This window comes from Papio anubis, chromosome 14, assembly GCF_008728515.1.
Source record: "Papio anubis isolate 15944 chromosome 14, Panubis1.0, whole genome shotgun sequence".
Classification (NCBI taxonomy): Eukaryota; Metazoa; Chordata; class Mammalia; order Primates; family Cercopithecidae; genus Papio; species Papio anubis.
Genome location: NC_044989.1, coordinates 24,592,003 through 24,613,699, shown reverse-complemented (window position 1 = coordinate 24,613,699; position 21,697 = coordinate 24,592,003). Strand labels below are relative to the sequence as shown.

The 21,697-nt window shown below is 42.6% G+C and overlaps 1 protein-coding gene and 1 pseudogene across 4 annotated transcripts in view; one reads left to right on the top strand and one right to left on the bottom strand.

Annotated features, from left to right (window-relative positions):
• The window catches only part of DNAJC27 (DnaJ heat shock protein family (Hsp40) member C27), a 28,761-nt gene extending 19,215 nt beyond the window's left edge, over nt 1–9,546 (top strand). For all 3 annotated transcript variants that reach the window (XR_636189.3, XM_003908349.4, XM_003908350.4), the window contains 2 exons: nt 1,589–1,749; nt 5,448–9,546. Coding sequence is in view for 2 of the 3 variants with exons in the window: in XM_003908349.4 (XP_003908398.1) it covers nt 1,589–1,749; nt 5,448–5,580 (294 nt within the window). In the remaining variant the exon portion in view is untranslated. The remainder of the gene's footprint in view (nt 1–1,588; nt 1,750–5,447) is intronic.
• A 1,451-nt stretch (nt 9,547–10,997) lies between these two features.
• Nucleotides 10,998–20,622, bottom strand: LOC101007367 (annotated as a pseudogene). The gene is made up of 2 exons (XR_002516502.2): nt 20,538–20,622; nt 10,998–11,901 (listed from the first exon to the last, which is right to left on the bottom strand). The product of XR_002516502.2 is annotated as a 39S ribosomal protein L45, mitochondrial pseudogene (transcript).
• Between the last annotated feature and the right edge of the window lie 1,075 nt (nt 20,623–21,697).

Below are 21,697 nucleotides of genomic sequence, written 5' to 3'. Positions count from 1 at the left end.
GTGGTAAATGAGTATTGTTCAGTAATAATTACAGTGTGCACAGAACATGAAACAGGAGCAGAGTCAAAAAAGCTTTCACTTTAAAAAAAATCAGAAAAGTGTAGCCAGGTGCAGTGGTGCATGCCTGTAATCCCAGCTGCTCAGGAGGCTGAGACAGGATCACTTGAGCTCAGGAGTTTGAGACCAGCCTGACCAACATAGAGAGACCCTGTCTTAAAAAAAAGAAAACACAAAATTGTAAAAATGGGCAAAGAATATAAAGTTTGCAGAAAAAGAAAAGGCCATAAGCATTTGGAAAGATACCCACTTTCACTTATAATTAAACAAATGCAAATCAAACTATATTATATATATATCAGATTAGCAAAAATTAAGATGTTTGATAATGGACAGTGTTAATGAGGGTATGGAGAAATAGGCACTCTCTCTCACACACACAGTGATGGAATGTAAACTGGTACAGCTTTTTTTGGACAACGGTTGTCAGACTCAAAAATTAAAATGTGCATATACTCCGGCTCAACAGTTCTGCTTTTAGGAATTTATCCTAAAGCAGTATCCCCACAAGCGTACAGAGATGTATACACAAACACTGTTTGTAGTAGCAAAAAAATTAGAAACAACTGACTTGTCCAAGAATGGAGAGTTGGTTACACAAATTATGGTACAGCCCACACCATACAATACTGAACAGTCATTTAAAAGAACAAAGAAAGTCTCTACATGTAGCTATAGAAAGATTCCAGGATGTATTATTATGTGGAAAAAAATGCAAGGTGCTAAGATGTGTTTAATCTGATCTCCTTTAGTACATGTTGAAAGATTATGGGTCTGCGTATATACTGGCATACTCATGGTAAATTTTTCTAGAAGGATGCTCAAAAAAAATTAACAATGGTTACCTCCAGGAGAGGAACTTGAGGAGTAGAGAGACACAGTTTTCATTTTACACTTTTCTTTACTATTTGAATTTTTCTAACAGTGTTCATCTATTACTTTTGTTTTGGTTGGTTGGTTGTTTTTTGAGACAGGGTCTGGCTCTGTCACCCAGGCTGGAGTACAGTGGCATGATCTGGGCTCACTGCAGCCTTCACTTCCTGGGTTTGAGCATCCTCCCACCTCACCATCCAAGTAGCTGGGACTACTGCTTGGGTGGTGCACCACCACACTTGGCCAATTTCTTTTTTTTTTTTTTTGGTGGAGACGGTGGTTTGCCGTGTTGCCCAAGCTGGTCTCAAACTCCTGAGCTCAAGCAGTCCGTGCGCCTCGGCCTCCCAAAATGCTGGGATTATAGGCGTGAGCCACCATGCCCAGCTCATCTGTTACTTTTTAACTTCAATTGTGGTTATCTGAAAGTAGGATTATCAGCCACTTTAATTTTATTCCTTATACTTTTTGCGTATTAAAATATATGAATATATATATTTAAATAGTATAAAAGAAAAAAATCTTCCAAAGTATGTATTTGCTTTATACATGACTTCTAAGAGTTGCTGGAATATATTAAAAGTATTTTAAGTTGATGTTTAAAAGGAATTCCTATTTTCACAAAATCATTTCTACCCTGGGATGTGTTTTCTTCTTGCAGACCTTTTATGTATCCATAGTTGATTTATGTGAAAATGGCGGGAAACGCCCTACCACAAATAGCAGTGCTAGTTTCACCAAAGAACAAGCAGATGCCATTCGCAGAATTCGAAATAGTAAAGACAGTTGGGACATGCTGGGAGTCAAACCTGGGGCGTCAAGGTAAGCGCTCTGGGATTTCAGTGCTGACTTCTATCATAAAGAAAGACCCCATCACCAAAATTATAGGTGCAGTACATCTTCTTCCAATTGGCTGGAAATACGAAGATATATGAAAATATATCAGAATGACTCTGTTTCACTGAATTAGCTGAATACCAAAGAGATAAAATAGAGGGCACAGTTGCCCGGTAAGAAAATTGTGTCATGTATGTGCATAAACACTTCGTGAAATGGTATGCTCTGCTTTCATCTGTGTGGAACAAGAAGAGCCTTGAAGCTGATGTAACTTTAAAAAAAAACTAACAAGAGAATTATTCAATCATAGAATGTTAGATGAGGAAAGCATGTTGGCAATCAACTTGTACAAACATTTCATTTTGTAGGTGGGAAAACTGGGATTCAGTGAGATTAAGCATGTTCAAGAATCTCAGGAGTTGGTGGTATAATTGGTTCTTACCCTGGAACACTATATGTTCAACTGTCTATCTCTAAAGCCCTGCACGTTCCTCATCTGTGTGTACGTTCCTCATCTGTGTGTGTATTTGTTTGTTTATTTTATTTTTTATTTATTTTTATTTTTGAAACAGAGTCTCACTCTGTCACCCCGGCTGGAGAGCAGTGATGTGATCTCAGCTCACTGAAACCTCTGCCTCCCGGGTTCAAGCAATACTCCTGCCTCAGCCTCCTGAGTAGCTGGGATTACAGGCACACGCCACCACGCCCGGCTAATTTTTGAATGTTTAGTAGAGATGGGGTTTTGCCATGTTGGCCAGGCTGATCTTGAACTCCTGGCTTCAGGTGATCCAACCGCCTTGGCCTCCCAAAGTGCTGGGATTATAGGCGTGAGCCACCACTGCACACAGCCCTCTGTGTGTGTATTTATGTTAATTATTTTATTTAAGTCAAAAGAGTTATTCAGGAAAAAAAAGTCAATCACTATTCTTTGTTGCCTGTACCAAAATTAAATTATTATTCATTATGGTTATGTAACTTTCAATGGTCTAATTCCACCGTTACTACACATATTGTAATTTGTGTGTCTTATTTTGCACCCAGACTCCCCCCACATACTTCACCCTTCCTACTTTGTCACCTTGATTCTCACAAAAGAAAAAAGTATGTCTTGAAATTGCCATGTCAGCACCCAAAGCACTACACATCTCTTCTCCATTCTGACCTCACAGCATATCTTCAGGTCCAGAAGGAAAGAGGAGAAGGGAAGGGGAAGACTGTTATTGAGCACACTCATTCACCAGGTGATATTGAGGATGCTCTAAAGCTGTCAGGGAATTCAGATGACCTCATGTGTAAGGCATAGAGTTTATCGGGATCTTTTTTTTTTAGTGCTATACTGTTTGGTTTATTGTAGATTTTTAGTGAGTTTTGAAATTGGAAAATGTATCTTCCTATTTTCTTTTTCAAGATTGTTTGACTATTAAGGATCTATTATAATTCCATATATATTTTAAGATCAGCTTCTCCATTTACAAAAAATAAATAAATAAATAAGCCAGTAAGGTTTCAGTAAGATTGCACTGAATCTGTATATCCGTATCTTTTAAATTTCTTTTTAGACCTCCATAGTCTCTTTCTGAATTCTTCTGTGTCATCTCCAAGGGATGCTGGCTCTAAACTTAAGAAACGATTACTTTTTCTACCTGTTAGTAGACTGAGAACAATATTCATTAAGAAAGAAGAAACTTTTGGTTCCTTGTGTATTCACTTTGGTTAATTGAAGTTTACCAGAACTTACAGACCCCTATAGGTTTCATATCCTTAACCAATAGAAACATGTGCTTCTTACCTTTGTTCCACTGGGCCAGCAAACTAATTTTGTATGGCACTAAGTACATTTGGGAAAAAAACCTTAAAACATTTTTTTCTTAAGTTACAGAGAGTTTTGATATTTGTTGAGTGTTAACTGTGTTTACTGTTCTTGAACTTTAAGAAAATCTTCGTCTTCAACAGAATTGATGTATTGTTACATCTTGAGAGTTTCTCCTGCTACCTGCAAATCTTGAAAGGCACTCTTAGTGCAGAGGACCAGGTGTAACTACTGACCCCATGTGCACACCCTCTCTCGGGAGGCAGAGTGGCTGGAAGGGCCCTTCCCAGGACTCCCTCGTGGAGAAGAGGGAGGATGCTGTACCTTCCTCAAGGATATGGGGTTTTTGGGACAAATAAAAATTCTGACAATTCGAATTGCTTCAGAGAGGGAGAATGTCATTCTTGTTCGCGAATTATCAAAATTATACATGTAGAAAAACAACATGCAGGGCACCAGGAAGGCCCCCTGCCAGAGTAGCCTTCTGAAAGAACAAGGTTCTTGCTAAAACAAGAAAATTCAGGACCCCTCTAAGAGCAGAAAGCAGAAAAGGCCCTAGAATGTATGCCTAAGACTTGGAGGACTGTTAACATGACGCTATGACCTCAGTCTCTCCAAGCTGATACATAAAACTTTCCATCATAGCCAAGGTATCAAAGGCCGTCTGATTTGGCGAGCCACATTAGAAATCCTTCTGATAAAAAATAAAGGAGAAAGGCTAGGGCATTTGATAAAGCGCCGTATCCATGCTTATAGGATCACTGGAACCCTGAATTACAAAAGGAAGGTGAGAAATAAAACCATCTGGTGGAGACAGAGCTTAATCTGACAGGGGAGTGGCTGGGTACTTAGAGCCTTCTGGGAGGCCTGACATCAGATGATGATGACCAGTGGGGACAGGGACAGGTGTATCCAGGCCCCTCCCCAGCCAGTTTTGGCTCTTTGAGGCGCTCAGAAGCCTGCAGCTCTCTCCTGGAGTGCCACTGGTTTATAGGAACCGCCGGATTGGAAAAGCACAGCTACTGCTCCTTTCCTCTCTGGATAGTACTGATCTCTGTCATGTTTCTTCTTTGGTCTCAGTGAGCTCATGGTCATTCTGGGCTACCCCTTTCCAGCATCCCTTGCTTGCTCAGTGGTGTCACCTTCTTGGGCCTCAGATTCCTCATGACCTTGACCCTAGAGCTCATTTCAGCCCCTTTCCTTTCATCTTCTCCTTCTGGATATTCAGCTTATCATCCACTTCTGCCATTTCTTTCTTTATCTTTTATCTTCCCTTGTTTCCTTCCACAAATACCTTAATCTAAACTCTTGTACTCACTCATGCCTGGGTTATGTAACAACCTCCTGTATCCTAACTTCGAGAAACAGTTTTCCCAGCACACACTTGTCATGAAGCACCTACTGTTGTGATTGTTTATCAAGCCCAGGTGTTGGGGTTGTTTTGCTTTCTGTCTGTGCTGTGTTCGGGCTCCATTCCAGGCCGCTGTTGGTTTTCTCCCAGAACCCCTTCTTTCAGAAGGCGACTCTGGGTGCCTTCCCTGATGCCCAAGCCCTTATTCTTTCAATCAGCAAAGATACGCTGAGTGCCTGCGAGGTGCCAAGTACTGCCTGTTTTCATCTGATTATTCTTTTACTAAGTGTTTTGTTAGCATTTACATACTTTTTGCATTGTGTAATAATAATTTTTTCAATTTGTGTTATAACGTATTATTTATTGGTTCATTGTCTGTTTTCTAGTCCTTTAATCCTGCCTTTGAGAAAGGGTAATAATTTAGGATATGTTCACTGCAAGAGATATGTGTATCGAAACAGCTAACATGCAGTGGGTTGGGCTCACTTTGTTACTAACATAGATCTTGGCTGCTTTTCCCAGGGATGAAGTCAATAAAGCGTATCGGAAACTTGCTGTGCTGCTTCACCCTGACAAATGTGTAGCACCTGGCAGTGAAGATGCCTTCAAAGCAGTTGTGAATGCTCGGACAGCCCTCCTGAAAAACATCAAGTAGAAAGTAGAGAAAAAAGCCACGTGTGGGACTCAAATGCAAACAGACTTTCCCTAGAGGTGAAATAACCAACATGGAGTTTTCCTTCCCAGAATCTCACTGCTCTTTTCATTCATGTGTTGTCATTTGTATATCAGTAATTCAGGTGCCCATTTCATAGACATTTTACTGAGAAATGACCTGCATTTGTATGAAGTGAAGAGAACTGAGCGTCGCTTACTTCATCTCATATTTCTAGATAATCTGAATTTTTTTCTCATTCGTCAGCTCTGTAATTATAGTATCCCTTAGACATTTCACTTGGGGAAATCCACGAGGTTCCTGGAGGGAGGGAAGAGAGGACAAGAGGACCCTTTCACTTTTTGTTTTTTACTGAATCCCTCATCAGAGAAGAAAATAACAAAAATGGAAGCAAACAACATCAGAATCCCTGTAAGTTTGGTGTGACCTTACAGAGAAGTTGCTGCTTTTACGATGAGTTCCTCAGGTGATATTTTAACCATCGATCTATAATGATGACTCTTGGCAGCCCTTTGGGAGTTTGTAAAATGAGGTGATACAGTTCTGAATTGAGCAATCCTTTATGATATTCACTCTGTTCCTCTTCTGCAGCCACCAGGGGGAGAGACAAGCCAGTCCTAAGAGAAAAGGTGGTGGTAGCCACAAATTCTAGGTACACTAGCTGCTGCTCATCCTGTCCCTGGATCTGAGGCCTTTCCCTTGCCATAGAAATGGTTGCTGGTAGCAGTAGAGAGCATTGTGCACCTGGGAATGAGGAATCAGACCCCAAGACAGAAGTACTTGCAGGAGCTAGGTGCAGTAGTATCTGTCTGTAGTCCCAGCTACTCAGGAGGCTGAGACAGGAGGATTGCTTGAGCCCAGGAGCTCAAGTCCCACCTGGGCAACATAGTAACACCTTGTGTCTTTAAAAAAAAAAAAAAAAAAAAGATACTTACAGGTCGCACTTGAAGATTATGCACATCGGCAGAGGAAAAGGTCAGCCAAGCTCAGGGCAAGCTTGATGCAGTAGGAGAGACTCCCCGTGAGGCTTAGCCCTTGTCTTATTGCCAGCCTTTGCCACAGGCAGGTGAGAAAGGCAGGGCCACTCCTCAGCAAAGCTGGCCTCTTCTGCACTTCCTCACCAGTGTTGTTTCTTCCTTTTTTCCCCTCTTCCCCTTCCCCTCTTGTGTTTTTTCTGAACCCCACATCTGCCATCGTTTCTCTCCTCTTGAGTCCCTGGCTTCTGGCCACTGCCTCCTCCCTCTTCTAAGCCTTGACCTGAACCTGGTTGACCAGAGACAAGTGTGGATCCTTTGGGTGGCAGTCAGGGGAAATCTCAGGGCCTTTATTGGGAGGAATCTCTGTAATTCCTGTTTGGGCTCCAAATTTTTAAACTATAGCTTACAAAATACATTCTCTGGCCACAGTCTCTTCCTTGGTATACAAGGGATGGATGAAGTTCCCGTATTAGGACTGGCACTCCTTACGGTGCTTATAGAACCAGTCTCACCAGTTGACTCATTACGTCATCACTCTTGTTACATCATATTTTTAGCTACAGCCACATTAACTAACATTTTTATATACTTTCAATTAGCTATACTAATTGGGGCTTGAAAGTATATAAAATCTTCCTATCCTGTGGATTTTTAAAAGCTATCCCATATCGACTGCCAGAGAGCATCTACCTTACCACCTAAGAAGAAAAGCCACTCTCTTCCAATCCAAGCCCACTGCAGTCTTGTGGATTTTCCACACAGCAGCTTTTCACTGTATGCCTGTACTCGTGCTGCACTGAGCTTGTCATCAGGAAACCAGAACATTGCTTTATCATAGCACTTTTCATCTTGGTAATATCAAAACAACTTTATAAATGAACTGATTGATATGTTATTTCTTGCAAGATTTTCCTCTGGCCTTTAACTGGCTTCTGAGGCTACAGAACTCCAACCCAGAGTTCTTCAGGACTTAAATTTTGCTTAAGGAAGGCCTTTATCATGCTGAAAGCACTCAGACATGTCTGCCCTCACAGCAGAATGTAGAAGTCATATGAATGAGGGATCATACATGGTAGTGTCAGCCCAAATTGACATGACAACTCACTGAATGTGTGACCCTGTATAAAAGCTGGTGCCAGTTTTCATCACTGTTATTACATAATAGATTGGGAACCTCATTCAACCGTATTGCACAGATGAGCAATTATAGCAGAGAAAATTCATTAGTGCTTCCACTCATATCCTTATGTGTGAGTTGGTGAAATTTAGCCTGAGCTTGATTCTTAGGTCTTGGGACTCAGTTTCCAACCTTCATATTAATGCTAAGAATGGCCATATACCACTTCATTTACGTAAAAGGAATAAAATAAGCAAGTTAAGCTTCAGGGTCCTAGAATTTTTCTGACTCCTATAATCCTTCGGCAGAATATGAAGAAATAACAAAGCATGATCTGCAATGGAAAGGTTTTTTTTTGGCACTAACTTCATGCAAAATTTCACAGACATCTATGCATTAATTTAAATTATTGGTGCAAATGTGTGCTTTGTAGTTCAACCTTATTAAAAATTCTTCAGCCAGTTAGGATTTCAAAATACATTAGTGAGAGTAACAGCTAGCAGAATAATTACAATGGCTAAAACGTTTTTATAGAGGATCTTGTTTTTCAAAAAAGAATAAAAAGTTTGAATAGCTATTATTAAAGAAAAGCCATGTCTTCAACATCTGAATCACCAAGAAGTAACACTTTTTAAACTTGCTAGAAATCCCTGGAGGCATTTTAAATTCATCTTCTAACCTACCTAAGCACTTTAAAATACAGGCTCCTTCTGTTCCTCTGTTCCCCTTCCTGCCTCCTTTTGAATTGATATCTCAGCCGTCAATATTTCTTTGACTTCAGCATTGTCATTTTATTTCTCTATATCAATGTATCCTTAGTTTTGTTAGCCTGTTAATTTAAAAGTCCAGACTTGGGGGTCATTGTGTTGCTACTCAAGAGAAAATGCTACAGTTCTATAGATTGCACATCATTCTTTAAGGCATACATTTACCTCAGGAAACTTACTCTAGTATGTTCTCATATACTGAATTCTCAACTGAGTAACTATTTCTTTATACCTATAAACTAGTACCTAATTCACTGTTAGTTAAACGAGCCATAGATAAGGCAGCTAAATTTCTGAAAGATAGCCAGAGTAATTAAGCAGCCACTGCAAGCTCTGAATCAGTTTCCAAAAAAAAGAAGAAAAAAAAAAAAAGGAGCTGCACCCCATAGAACAATGACAGCATCACAAGGGGAAGGGAGAGATTTTGCCAAAAGTTAGAAAGGGTGGAGCTGTAAGCCATGTGCATGATGCCTTTGACAGTGACAGTGCCCCCTTACAACTAATTCCACTAGGCATGGGAATGTCACCTCCTTTGCCACTGTACCCCATCAAGCTTACTCTGAATCAAAGTTTTTGTAAAACTTGAAAATGAACTTAGCTGCAAAATATAGCTAACCACCTTTCATTGCAAGCTTTGCAAAGAGAGGTTCGTACTTCTCATAATTGGTATTTAGCACAATTGTAAGACACAGTTTTACTGTTTGTTCATTGTTTTTTTCCATTAAACTTTTCTAGAGAAGACAAAAGCTTACACTTCTGACATGGATAAGTGAGATGGTGTCTAACAAGCAGTGCAATATTAGGCTGTGCAATAGAGGCCCTGTTGGCGAGATGAGTTTTGCTGGAGAGCTGGACGGTGTTGGTTAGCTTCCTGCATTGATTGCCCCTGGGCATTCTTCCCCCTTAACTGTGAAAGCAGAGTCTATAAATGAACTCTTTACTCTTACAAGGTAATTTACATATTTTCTTTCTGTTGAAATAACTGAAAATGTTAAATCTACCAGTTGTTTATGTCTTGTAAACAGAGTGTCATATGTATTTAAGTTGTGTATTTTTATAAAGTAAAGCCAAATATCAAGTAAAGCCACACTGGTCTGTGGGCTGCATTTATTTGTGGAAACACTGGTCTTTAATGGAAAACATACTAAGCTAGAAGCCAGTCCAGTTCCTCACCAACTGTGACCCTCAGTAAGACATTCCTGAGAATGGCCCACCCGTCTTTCAGGGGAGCTACTCTGTCCTCTTCATCCTGCTAACATGGTCTAAAGGGGAGACGTTCAAAATGTTCAAGGTCGTCTTGTTTTTTTTTTTTTTTGAGATGGAGTCTCACTCTGTCACCCAGGCTGGAGTACAGTGGTGTGATCTCAGCTCACTGCAGCCTCTACCTCCCAGGTTCAAGCAATTCTCCTGCCTCAGCCTCCCAATTAGCTGAAATGACAGGTGCCCGCCACTACGCCTGGCTAATTTTTGTATTTTTAGTAGAGATGGGGACAGGGTTTCGCCATGTTGGCCAGGCTGGTCTCAAATTCCTGACCTCAAGTGATCCACCCACCTCGGCCTCCGAGAGTGCTGGGATTACAGGCGTGAGCCACTGCTGAGCCATTGTGCCCGGCCTCAAAGTTCAAGTTCTTTCCGATCTTTCTTCCCTGGTCACAGACACCCGTCCACAGGACAGGAATGTGACCCCAAATAGGTCACATAGGTGTCGCTCCCTAGGATCTCTCTAACTGGAGCTAGGAAGATATTTTCTCTCAGGAAAGGAAGAAGTCCCAGTGATGCTGACAACCTTGATTCCAACCTCATGGGAAAAAATTGAGAATGAAGCAGACATCCAGCGAGAGGCAGAGTCCTGATGGTTTTCAGCCTTGCCTTCTAGTCCTTGAGGGAGGGCCCATGAGCTTGTTTGTCAAGCTCATCAGTCACCTCAGAGTCCTTCCACTCGTTTACTGCTTCAGTTTAGTTGGAGTTTGCTTTTTGTTACCTGCAGCCTAAAGAATGTTAGAAAATAAAAGCCAACAAGGATCATAAGCAGGGATGAGAAAGCTATGGTCAATAACATTTAACAAGTGTAACATTTTATATATTAAAATATATCTAATTACTTGGTTTTTCTCAACTGGGGTGTTTGTTTGGCTGCCTTTTTTTTTTTTTTTTTTTTAACCAACACTCTTGACAGCGTTTTATTTCAAACTCTGATCCCTGCCCTGTGATTACAAAGAGGATGCTGCTGGTTCTCTCTCACAGACTCTGCTGTGGAAAAAACTGGTATCCAATGTTCTCTGAAACATACTGTCTTTCATCTAGACTCAGAAGCTTGACATAAAATTTAAAAAAGAAGAGTGTACATGGCCATGTTATACCTGCCACCTGCTAGGGCCCAGCCATCAGCCATGGTTGCTGAGGATGAGACTACTGAAAAGACCTGAGCAGGATGAGAGAGAACAAAGGTAGTTCTTTCTGTAGCATGATGGGAATGGGAGACTTCAAAGCTTCCAGCAGCCTCATCACCCAGGCTTCACCCCAGAATCATTTTTGTCATCAGGCTAGCTGAGGCTTCTGGGCCTCTCCTTGTGCCTCTTCATATTCTTCTGGTTTCAGCTGAGGGCCAGGGATCATCACCGTCTTAAGGATGGGCTGCTTAGGGGGTGCCCATGGGGGAACGATCTTGCTATGCATTCTCCAACTTCCATATGGGTTTGTCAACTGCTTTTCGAATACAACATACTCCAGGACATCCTTGGGTACATCTTCCTGTCCATACATCACCGGCCAAACCGGTCATAGATGGCCAGAGTCTGCCGGGTGTGCATGCGTACGGTGATCTGGCCGTACACATTGCCCTGGTTCATCATACTTGAACAGCAAACTTGAACAACATGGGAGGGCTCTAAAGATTCCACGAAGCTCCAGCGGACGGTCTTATATTTGATGTCCCAGGTCATGTCTGGAAAACAGTGTTCAGTTACCAAGGTATGAAGTCGGTCATGGTCTGAGTTGTTGAGACAAAGGTGAGCTTCAATAAAGATATCCTTAGCTTTTTCAGGGAAGTCCTTTATTTTAAAATTGGCATCATAGTCTTTTATCTTCCGGATTGACATTTGCGATGCCATAGTCTTCTTCATTCCTTCAGTTCTGTGTATCAGTCCCTCCTTTGAAAGAGATGATATGCATGCATCACCCTCAGGAGGAACATAGGCATCAAATATACCAGCTGTACAGGCCAGATGTATGGAACGGTCCAATTTTTCTGGAGGAATAACCAATCCTGCTTTCCAGGCATGTTCCATAAACTCTTTTTCTGTTTTAAATTTAGGTTGATAAACAGGAGGTGTGAAATGTTTTTTAGTTCTTACTGGAACTATAGCTGAGGACTGAGTCACCAGAACCGGCCTTGAGGTATGGGGGCTGCCATCTTGTTCCCGCAAAGGCCGCTGGGAAGTGGCTGCTTTTTAAACCAATAACCAGTTGTAAATGGAAAAGAAAAACTGGACTTACTCAATTTGTTTCAGGGTCAATTTAAGATGCAAAATTATCTGGCTTTTTAGTTTCCAGTTGATTGATTGCCTATCGAGGGCACCTGTAATTTCTTAAATTTTTAATCAAACTTTATTGTTGAAAGTGTTCATTCACCAGCCGGGCGCAGTAGTTCACGCCTGTAATTCCAGCACTTTGGGAGGCCAAGGTGGGTGGATCACGAGGTCAGGCATTCGAAACCAGCCTGGCCAACATAGTGAAACCCCGTCTCTACTAAAAATACAAAAAGTTAGCTGGGCATGGTGGCCGGCACGTGTAATCCCAGCTACTCTGGAGGCTGAGGCAGGAGAATCGCTTGAACCTGGGAGGCAGAGGTTGCGGTGAGCCGAGATCGCACCACTGCACTCCAGCCCGGGCGTCAGTGCGAGACTCCGTCTCAAAAAAATATATATATATTCATTCACCATGTATTTACTGAGCACCTACCATGTGCCAGGCCCTTTTCTAGGTGCTGGAGATCTAGCAGAGCGCAGAAGTGACAAAAATCCCTGCCCTGTGGAGCTTACAGTCTAGTGTCATTTTTAAAAATTTGTGTTTTGAAGAGTTTCTTTTTTTCTGTAATTTATTTCTCGATTGCATTTTTTAGAAATCTTCAAGATACAATTTCAGAATTAATACTCATTGCTACTATATACTGAAGATCATGTAGGTTGTTAAATGCTTTTATTTATTTTTTTGAGAGCTCAACCATTATCATTATGCCAACCTCAGTTTTTCATGTTGGCCTAAAGGAAATAGTTCCGGCCGGGCGCAGTGGCTCACGCCTATAATCCCAGCACTTTGGAAGGCCAAGGTGGGGGCAGGGATCACTTGAGGTCAGGAGTTCAAGACCAGGCTGACCAACGTGGCGAAACCCCCGTCTCTACTAAAAATACAAAAATTTGCCGGAAGTGGTGGTGAACACCTGTAGTACCAGCTACTAAGGAGGCTGAGGCAAGAGAAGCACTTGAACCCAGGAGGCGGAGCTTGCAGTGAGCTGAGATCATGCCACTGCACACCAGCCTGGGTCACAGAGTGAGACTCCGTCTCAAAATAAAATAATAAAATTAAATTAAAGGAAATAGTTCCAACCATTTAGTTAGGGATTTCTTTATATACAAGTTTGTATATTCATAATGAAATATATCAACATATTCTTCTAAAGCAGTTGAAAGTTGGGTTCATTTTAAGGGAAAATATCTAAAATCTAAGTTTGTTGTTTTAGTTATATAAACAAATATGTACCATAATATCACCTCGTTAAAATTCTGGTCAGTTGACTGTTCTAAATGCTATGACTTGAAGAAAATGTCTCCTTGCATCCAAAACCAATTCGTTGGTAATTATAAAATCAGCAGCTGTAACGCATGAATGCATTTATATTAGGAAGAGAATGTAAAAATCTGCTATGATTAAGAGAAATTAAGATGAGAGGGTCTTGTGTCCTCAGATGTCAGGATGTAAACATTCTGCTAGTTTTGGAGTATGAGAGAAAGTAAGTTAATTGAATAAATACTGAAGAAAGAAAGGATCTTTGTGGTTCAAAAGGAAAATAACGCCAAGTACGGTGGCTCACGCCTGTAATCCTAGCACTTTAGGAGGCTGAGGTGGGTGGATCACCTGAGGTCAGGAGTTCGAGACCAGCCTGGCCAACATGGTAAAATCCCATCTCTACTAAAAATACAAAAATTAGCTGGGAGTGGTGGTACATGCCTGTAATCCCAGCTACTGGGGAGGCTAAGGCAGGAGAATTGCTTAAACCTGGGAGGCAGAGGTTGCAGTGAGCCGAGATCGCACCATGCACTCCAGCCTGGGCGACAAGAGTGAAACTCTGTCTCATTAAAAAAAAAAAAAAGAAAAGAAAATAGAACAAACTGTCTTCCTTCTGACTAGCAGGGAGCAAACAGAAAAGCCCCAAGTCAGTGGTTGTCAACTGTTTTTTTAGTGACTGAACCCTGTATTTCTAGTAAACTCCAACATGGGATCCCTATATATTAAAGAGCTAAAAGCAACATTTTATTAGGACAAATCTGTAAGTTCACATTGGTAGCTTCATCCCTTCTAGAAGAAGCGAATAGGCAGTTGTGCCTCCTGAGGAAGATGGCAGGGTTTAGATCTGAAGATAGTAATCTCTCCTGCTCACAGATGCTGCTGGAGGAGAGCACCTTGCCCAAGAAAATGAATCGTATTCAAGGACACTGGGTTAAGAGCTTTTGCTGGGCCTTGTGCTGCAGGCAGTGTTAGGCAGAGGCTGTGTTTAATGCTGCTTCCTGATGAAATTTTAGCTCTGAGGGAAGGTACTCCGGCATTGTGCTGTGAGGCAGAGAGCTAAGCTGCTCTTCCAAAGAAATGAACAAGACTCCTGGAGGCTGGGGACTGCCTAAAGGAAGAGAAAGATGTGATTAGATGGAGTAGAAGACTGGGGTCTTGAGAAGGGTAGTTAGAAAGATGCTAGATGGTAGAAATTATGAGATATTAAATCACCTTGGACAGCCAAAGAGGGCCGGGCGTGGTGGCTCACACTTGAAATCCCAGCACTTCGGGAGGCCGAGGCAGGCGGATCATGAGAGGTCAGGAGATTGAGACCATCCTGGCCAACATGGTGAAACCCCGTCTCTACTAAAAATACAAAAATTAGCTGGGCATGGTGGTGCATGCCTGTAATCCCAGCTACTCGGGAGGCTGAGACAGGAGAATAACTTGAACCCGGGAGACAGAGGTTGCAGCAAGCCGAGATCGTGCCACTGCACTCCAGGCTGGTGACAGAACAAGATTCCAGCTGGAAAAAAAAAAAAAGTGAAAGAATTGAGTACAGTGAATGGAATAAATGTTAAAAGAAAAAGAGAGAGAGAGAGAAAGAAAAAGAAAGAAAGAAAGTCAAAGAGAAGTTCCGGAAATAACCAATGACTCTTAAGAATATGGATGTCTTTTATTTTTATATTGTTATCCCCGTTTTACGGATGAGAAAACCGAGATTCAGAGAGGTTAAATGCCTCATCGGAGGCCACACAGGAAGCTATTCACGCAGGGAGAGGTGGCTTACACCTGCAATCCCAGTACTTTAGAAGGCCAAGACACAGAGGATTGCTTGAGCTCAGGTGTTCAAGATCACTCTGGGTAACATGGTGAAATCCTGTTTCTACAAAAAACACAAAAATTAGCCAGGCATGGTGGCACACGAGTAGTCCCAGCTACTCGGGAGGCTGAGGTGGGAGGATGACATGAACCTGGGAGATCAAGTGAGCCGTGATTGTACCACTGCACTCCAGCCTTGGGGGCAGGGGCAAGAAGCTATTGAAACCCAAGACTGCCCATTTTCAGAACCCAGCTTCCCACTATACACTATCAGGCTCAGGATCCAAATTTTAAAATATTCTGCTTCCCACTTGTAAGTCATATTGTACCTGCTTTACCAGGTTGCTTAGATGGACATAAAGATATATATATATATATTTATTGAAAGGGAGTTTTGCTCTTGTTGCCCAAGCTGGAGTGCAATGGCGCGATCTTGACTCACCACAGTCTCCGCCTCCTGGGTTCAAGCAATTCTCCTGAAGAGGTCTATATACTTTTAAAAGACCACCACAGACAATTTTCCTCATCAAATCCTGCATGTATGCAGAGGAATGACAGAAACTTCTTTCTGAGGTGTGCCCAAACCAAGAAAGAGTTAACATGAGTGCTTTAGAATATGGAATTTGGTGGATGTACTTATTATGTTTTCTTTCTTTTTTTTTTTTTTTTTGAGACAGAGTCTCGCTCTGTCGCCAGGCTGGAGTGCAATGGTACGATCTCGGCTCATTGCAACCTCCGACTCCCTGGTTCAAGCAATTCTCCTGCCTCAGCCTCCCGAGTAGCTGGGATTACAGGCATGCACCACCACACCCAGCTAATTTTTGTATTTTTAGTAGAGACGGGATTTCACCATGTTGGCCAGGATGGTCTCGATCTCCTGACCTCGTGATCCGCCCATCTCAGTCTCCCAAAGTGCTGAGATTACAGGCGTGAGCCATCACACCCAGTCTACGTTTTCTTTCTTTTGTTGCTTTCTTTTTTTTTAATTTTTTTTTTTTTTTTTTTATTTTTTTTTGAGACAAGGTCTCACTCTGTCACCCAGGCTGGAGTGCAGTAGTGCAATTTCGGCTCACTGCAACCTCTGCCTCCCCGGCCTAAGTGATCCTCCCACCTCAACCTCTTGAGTAGCTAGGACCACAGGCACATGCCACCACGCCTGGCTAATTTTTCCTATTTTTTGTAGCGACAATGTCTCCCTGTGTTGCCCAGTCTGCTTTCGAACTCCTGGGCTCAAGCAATCTACCTGCCTTTGCCTCCCAAAGTGCTGAGATTACAGGCATAAGCGGTCATGCCTGGTCACTTTTTTTTTTTTTAATGAAATTTTAAAGTCTTATGGGACCTCTGATGCCTCCAGAATGGCTTGAAAATCATGTCTTAAGGGACCTCCACCCAGGCCAGTAACTGAGAGTTAAATAACCTATGAGGCAGGAGATAGGGAGAGACCCACTCTAAGGGTTTTGTTTCTGAGTGATTTTCATGTTCCTAACATTCTTTTGTCATAGTTAAAACCCAGGAAGCTCTAAAGGGGCTGTTTCCCGCCCCATCCTCGCCCCCAGAAGTGGCCAGGCATTTTATGTTAGAATCACTAGCACTATACAAGGAAAAGGTGGTTTGTATTCACCAAACTCTAAAGCTTGTCTCCAGGAAGCGCAATTTAGGGAATGGGGTTAGGATAGTTTCACTTTTCGTCCAATCCTGTCTATATTGTTTGAGTTTTCCCAATGAATGTCAACTACAGTGTACTTTGGTCATCTAAAAACTATACAAATCCAAAAGCTAAGCATAGCAGCAGTTTTTTTTTTAACTCACTCTGAAGCTGTTTGTGGGGACCTCTTACAGTATGGTGACTCTAGGCTGTCATGAAATCCTGCTTCTCTTTACATTAGTAGAAATTTCAGACTACAGGGAAAACAAGCTTTTAATGACTTAGAAGTTTTTCAGAAAGCTAACATAGCAATCAGTGCTCCCTGGCTGGGATTTCAAATCCACTTAAAGTAGTTATATATCCGCAAACTCCACTCTCATATAACACAGCAGCAGCAGAATTGAAATTAGAAGACTTGGGATAGAGTCTTATCTCTCCTGTTCATTAATAGAGTAGCCTTGGGCAAGTGGATTCACCTTCTGAGATTAGGTTTCCTCCGTTATTAGATGAGGCCATTTAATTAGATAACACCTGAGGTCCTTTTTAAAGACCATTACTTTATGAAATTTTACAAAGTGAGTAAAAACTAGGTTTCCCAGGCTTCTTGCATATAATTCCACTGCAACATTAACTGAGAGTTTAATAATCTAAGAACAGGTGGGGAGGCTGGGAGAGACCTACTCTTTGGGGGGATTTCTTCAACACCTCCCACTCCGGCAAAAAAAGGAGAAGAAAAAATAGAAATTAATTTTTAAAATATTAGCAAATTGGCTGGGCAGAGTGACTCACACCTGTAATCCTAACATTTTGGGAGGCCAAGGCAGGTGGATCGCCTGAGGTCAGGAGTTCGTGACCAGCCTGGCCAACATGGCAAAACCCCGTCTCTACTAAAAGTACAAAAATCAGCCAGGAGTGGTGGCAGGTGCCTATAATCCCAGCTACTTGGGAGGCTGAGGCAGGAGAATTGTTTGAACCCGGGGAGGCGGAGGTTGCAGTGAGCCAAGATCATGCCACTTCACTCCAGCCTCATCATAAGAGCGAAACTCTGTCTCAGGAAAAAAAAAAATATATATATATACACACACACACACACACACACACACACACATATACACACACACATATATACACACACACACACACATATATATATACACACATATATATATGAATTATGCTTTTCCTAAAGTTTGGAATAGCAGGCATTGTTGAATGCTTATTTTTTAAGCAATAATATACACAGATTGATGATAGTTTTTTTTTTGAGACAGTCTCCCTCGGTCACCCAGGCTGGAATGCAATGGTGTGATCTCAGTTCACTGCAGCCTCCACTTTCCAGGCTTAAGTGATCCTCCCATCTCAGCCTCCCGAGACCACAGGTGCATACCACCACACACAGCTAATTTTTGTATTTCTTTTTAGAGATGGGTTTTTGCCATGTTGCCCAGGCTGGTCTCAAACTCCTGGACTCAAGAAATCCACCCACCTCAGCCTCCTGAGGAACAGGGGCTATAGGTGTGCACCACCATGCCTGGGTAAGCCCTCTTTTATTTTAATTAAAGAAAACCCTTAAATTTCTACTACATGAAATAGTGATTATGACATCTCATTTTACAAAGGTTTGAGATGAAATCACAGGTTTGACATTTTCAGTAGTATGGCTGTGGTGGCTTACGCCTATAGTCTCAGCACTTTGGGAGGCCGAGGTGGGAGGATCACTTGAGGCCAGGAGTTCGAAACTAGCCTGGGCAATGTAAAGATCCTGTCTTTTTTTTTTTTTCTTTTTTGAGACTGAGTCTCGCTCTGTCGCCCAGGCTGGAGTGCAGTGGCGCGATCTTGGCCCTCTGTAAGCTCCGTCTCCTGGGTTCACACCATTCTCCTGCCTCAGCCTCCCTAGTAACTGGGACTACAGGCACCCGCCACCATGCCTGGCTAATTTTTTGCATTTTTAGTAGAGACGGGGTTTCACTGTGTTAGGCAGGATGGTCTTGATCTCCTGATCTCGTGATTGGCCCGCCTCGGGCTCTCAAAGTGCTGAGATTACAGGCATGAACCACTGCGCCCGGCAAGATCCTGTCTTTATAAAAAGTTAAAAAATAAAAATTTTAAAAATTAGCTGTTTGCGGTGGTGTGGTGGTTTGGGCCTGTAATCCCAGCTACCCGGGAGGCTGAGGAGGGATGATCACTTGAACCGAGGAGTTTGAGGCTGTAGTGAGCCATGGTCATGCCACTGCACTTTAGCCTGGGTGACAGAGTGAGATCCCAACTCAGAAAAAATAAATAAAAGAAAGGAAAAATGTTTCCTGGAAAATAGCTCATCCTGACTTGATTTTGGTGGGGGTGGGAGAAGCAAAAAAAATTTTTTTCAGTAGCAAGTCCATAAGATTCAGATGTTCAAAGACATTCTTTTATGAAATAGGAGTTATCTTGGCTCCCATGCTAACATTTTCACCAAGGATACGAAAACTTAAAATTTGCCTCTTAAGGTAAGTTAGTCGCTTCTGGTTTCAAACACAATTAACTCAAGATTAAAACTCAGTAAATGCAAGATCATCTCGCCCTCGCATTTCTGCTCCCCTCTTTCTCCCCAGGGAAGACCTAAAGTTGGGGCTGGGGTACCTCACCTCTCATCTTGGCCAGGAGAAACGTTTTCTGTCCTCTTGCCATCCCCTACCCTCACGGCCTTGACTGCCTCTAGCTGGTCCTACTGGTCGATCTCCCACTGATGTCATTGGTCCCTCCATGGCCTCCAGACTGGAGGTATGAGCACTGGTCCTCCTAGTTGTCCAGGCTGGCCCTAGGCCTCCCCTGCTCTGCCCCCTGCCCCCTGGAGGGTTGGTAACTCTGGGCCACTTTTCCCATCCCAGACACGAGGCCCATCCCCTCAGGCCTCTCTTCCAGCCATCACCACCCTGAGGCTCTGGTGCCACATCAGACCCAATTTCATGCCACGCTCCTCTTGGAAACTGCAACTGCAACCTCCCAGGCTGCTTCAACTAGGCCCGAGGAATGACTGGTGCGCTGGCGAACTGGTTCCCTTGGGAGGGGGTTGGGGGAAACCCTGATTTGTAGCTTTTGCTTGGCTCCTGTAGTATAAATACTCACTATGGTTGATTTCAAGTTGAGGAGAAATAACACCACCGACCAATAAGATCTCATAAGCTGTGACAGCAAACTGTGGCTTGGCACTTTGTTGACTCCAGGAAAGAGGGAAAGTGAACTTGGCTCTAATGCAGCCTCCAGCAGCCAAGCTTTTCTCCCACCCCTCAGGAACCTTCCCTCTGATCTCATCTCCTCGACTACATTTTTAGTGCTTGGGGTGGGGATTATGTCTCAAAGTCTTCTCTCTCATAGGATTCCTCACAGGGCACTTGAGGAGGCACTAAGTATGCTGACTGATGACAGTGTTTTAAAATATAGCTGTTAGGCCAGGCGCGGTGGCTCATGCCTGTAATCCCAGCACTTTGAGAAGCCAAGAAAGGCAGATCACCTGAGGTCAGGAGTTCAAGACCAGCCTGGTCAACATGGTGAAACCCCGTCTCTACTAAAAATATAAAAATTAGCCAGGAGTGGTGGTGGGCACTTGTAATCCCAGCTACTTAGGAGGCTAGGGCAGGAGGATTGCTTGAACCCGGGAGGCAGAGGTTGCAGTGAGTCAAGATCATGCCATTGCCCTTCAGCCTGGGCAACAAGAGTGAGACTCCATCTCAAAAAAATATATATGTGTATGTATGTGTGTGTGTGTGTGTGTGTGTGTGTGTGTGTATATATATATATATATATATATGGCTGTTAAAGGCAACACCACACCGTTTTTCACTATCAGAGGCATAAAGGCTACTCACCTCTTGTGATTTTCCCTATAGACCTGATGAAATTAACCAATGCCCCAAAGCTTCTCAATCTTGCACTAGAGAGTATCCCTTCCATATTGCCAAGGAATGTTTAATGGAGCAAGGTTTGGGATTTTGTAAAGTGTATTTATTAGGATGGATTTGGCTGAAGTCTAATTAATTGATATCATGATTTAAAGTCGTATGCAGGAAGATCTGACAACTCACTAGCAGTCTGCAGTCGGCATTATTAGTTGGTATTAAGTCTTGAATAGTCTTTGTCGCCCTAAGAGAGAAGCTTCATTTTAGAAAGTATAGGATTCATTGCAAAAAGGACTTATTGAGCATCTACTATTTGCAAAGCACAGCAGATGTGCAGGCCAGTGATTTTCAAAGTGGCCTCAGCATCGCCTAGGCGCTTGCACATCCCTGGCCGGGCGCGGTGGCTCATGCCTGTAATCCCAGCACTTTGGGAGGCCAAGGCTGGCAGATCACCTGAGGTCAGGAGTTTGAGATCAGCCTGGCCAACATGGTAAAACCCCGTCTCTACTAAAAATGCAAAAATTAGCTGGCATGGTGGCACGTACCTGTAATCCCAGCTACTCGGGAGGCTGAGGCAGGAGAATCGCTTGAACCCAGGAGGTGGAGGTTGCAGTGAGCGGAGATCGCACCACTGCACTCCAGCCTGGGTGACACAGCGGGACTCTATCTGAAAAAAAAAAACCCAAAAAACAAAAAAAACAAACAAAAAAAGAGGGCAAATTTGGAAAGCAACTTCTTTTTCTCCCTCCTCAAACACCTACTTTATGAAGCTTTCTGTTGCCTATAGGATAATATCCACATTCCTACCATTTATTGAGCACTTATTATAGACCAAGTACTTCCTAAGCAATGAAAAAGCATTGTATTTGAATCTCACAATAACCACTTAGGATAAATATTTTATCCCTATACTTTGCATAAGGAAAAGTGCTTGGAGAGGGTAAGTTAATTATCTAAGACTACTGTAGTGGCTGCATTACGGTCTACCAAAGATGGGCCCACTAGAACTTCAAAGTGTGACCTTATCTGGAATAGGGTCTTTGCAGATGTGATTAAGGTAAAGACCTTGAGATGAGATCATCCTGGGTTAAGGCAGGCCCTAAATCCATTGTCAACTCCAAAGTGAAGGG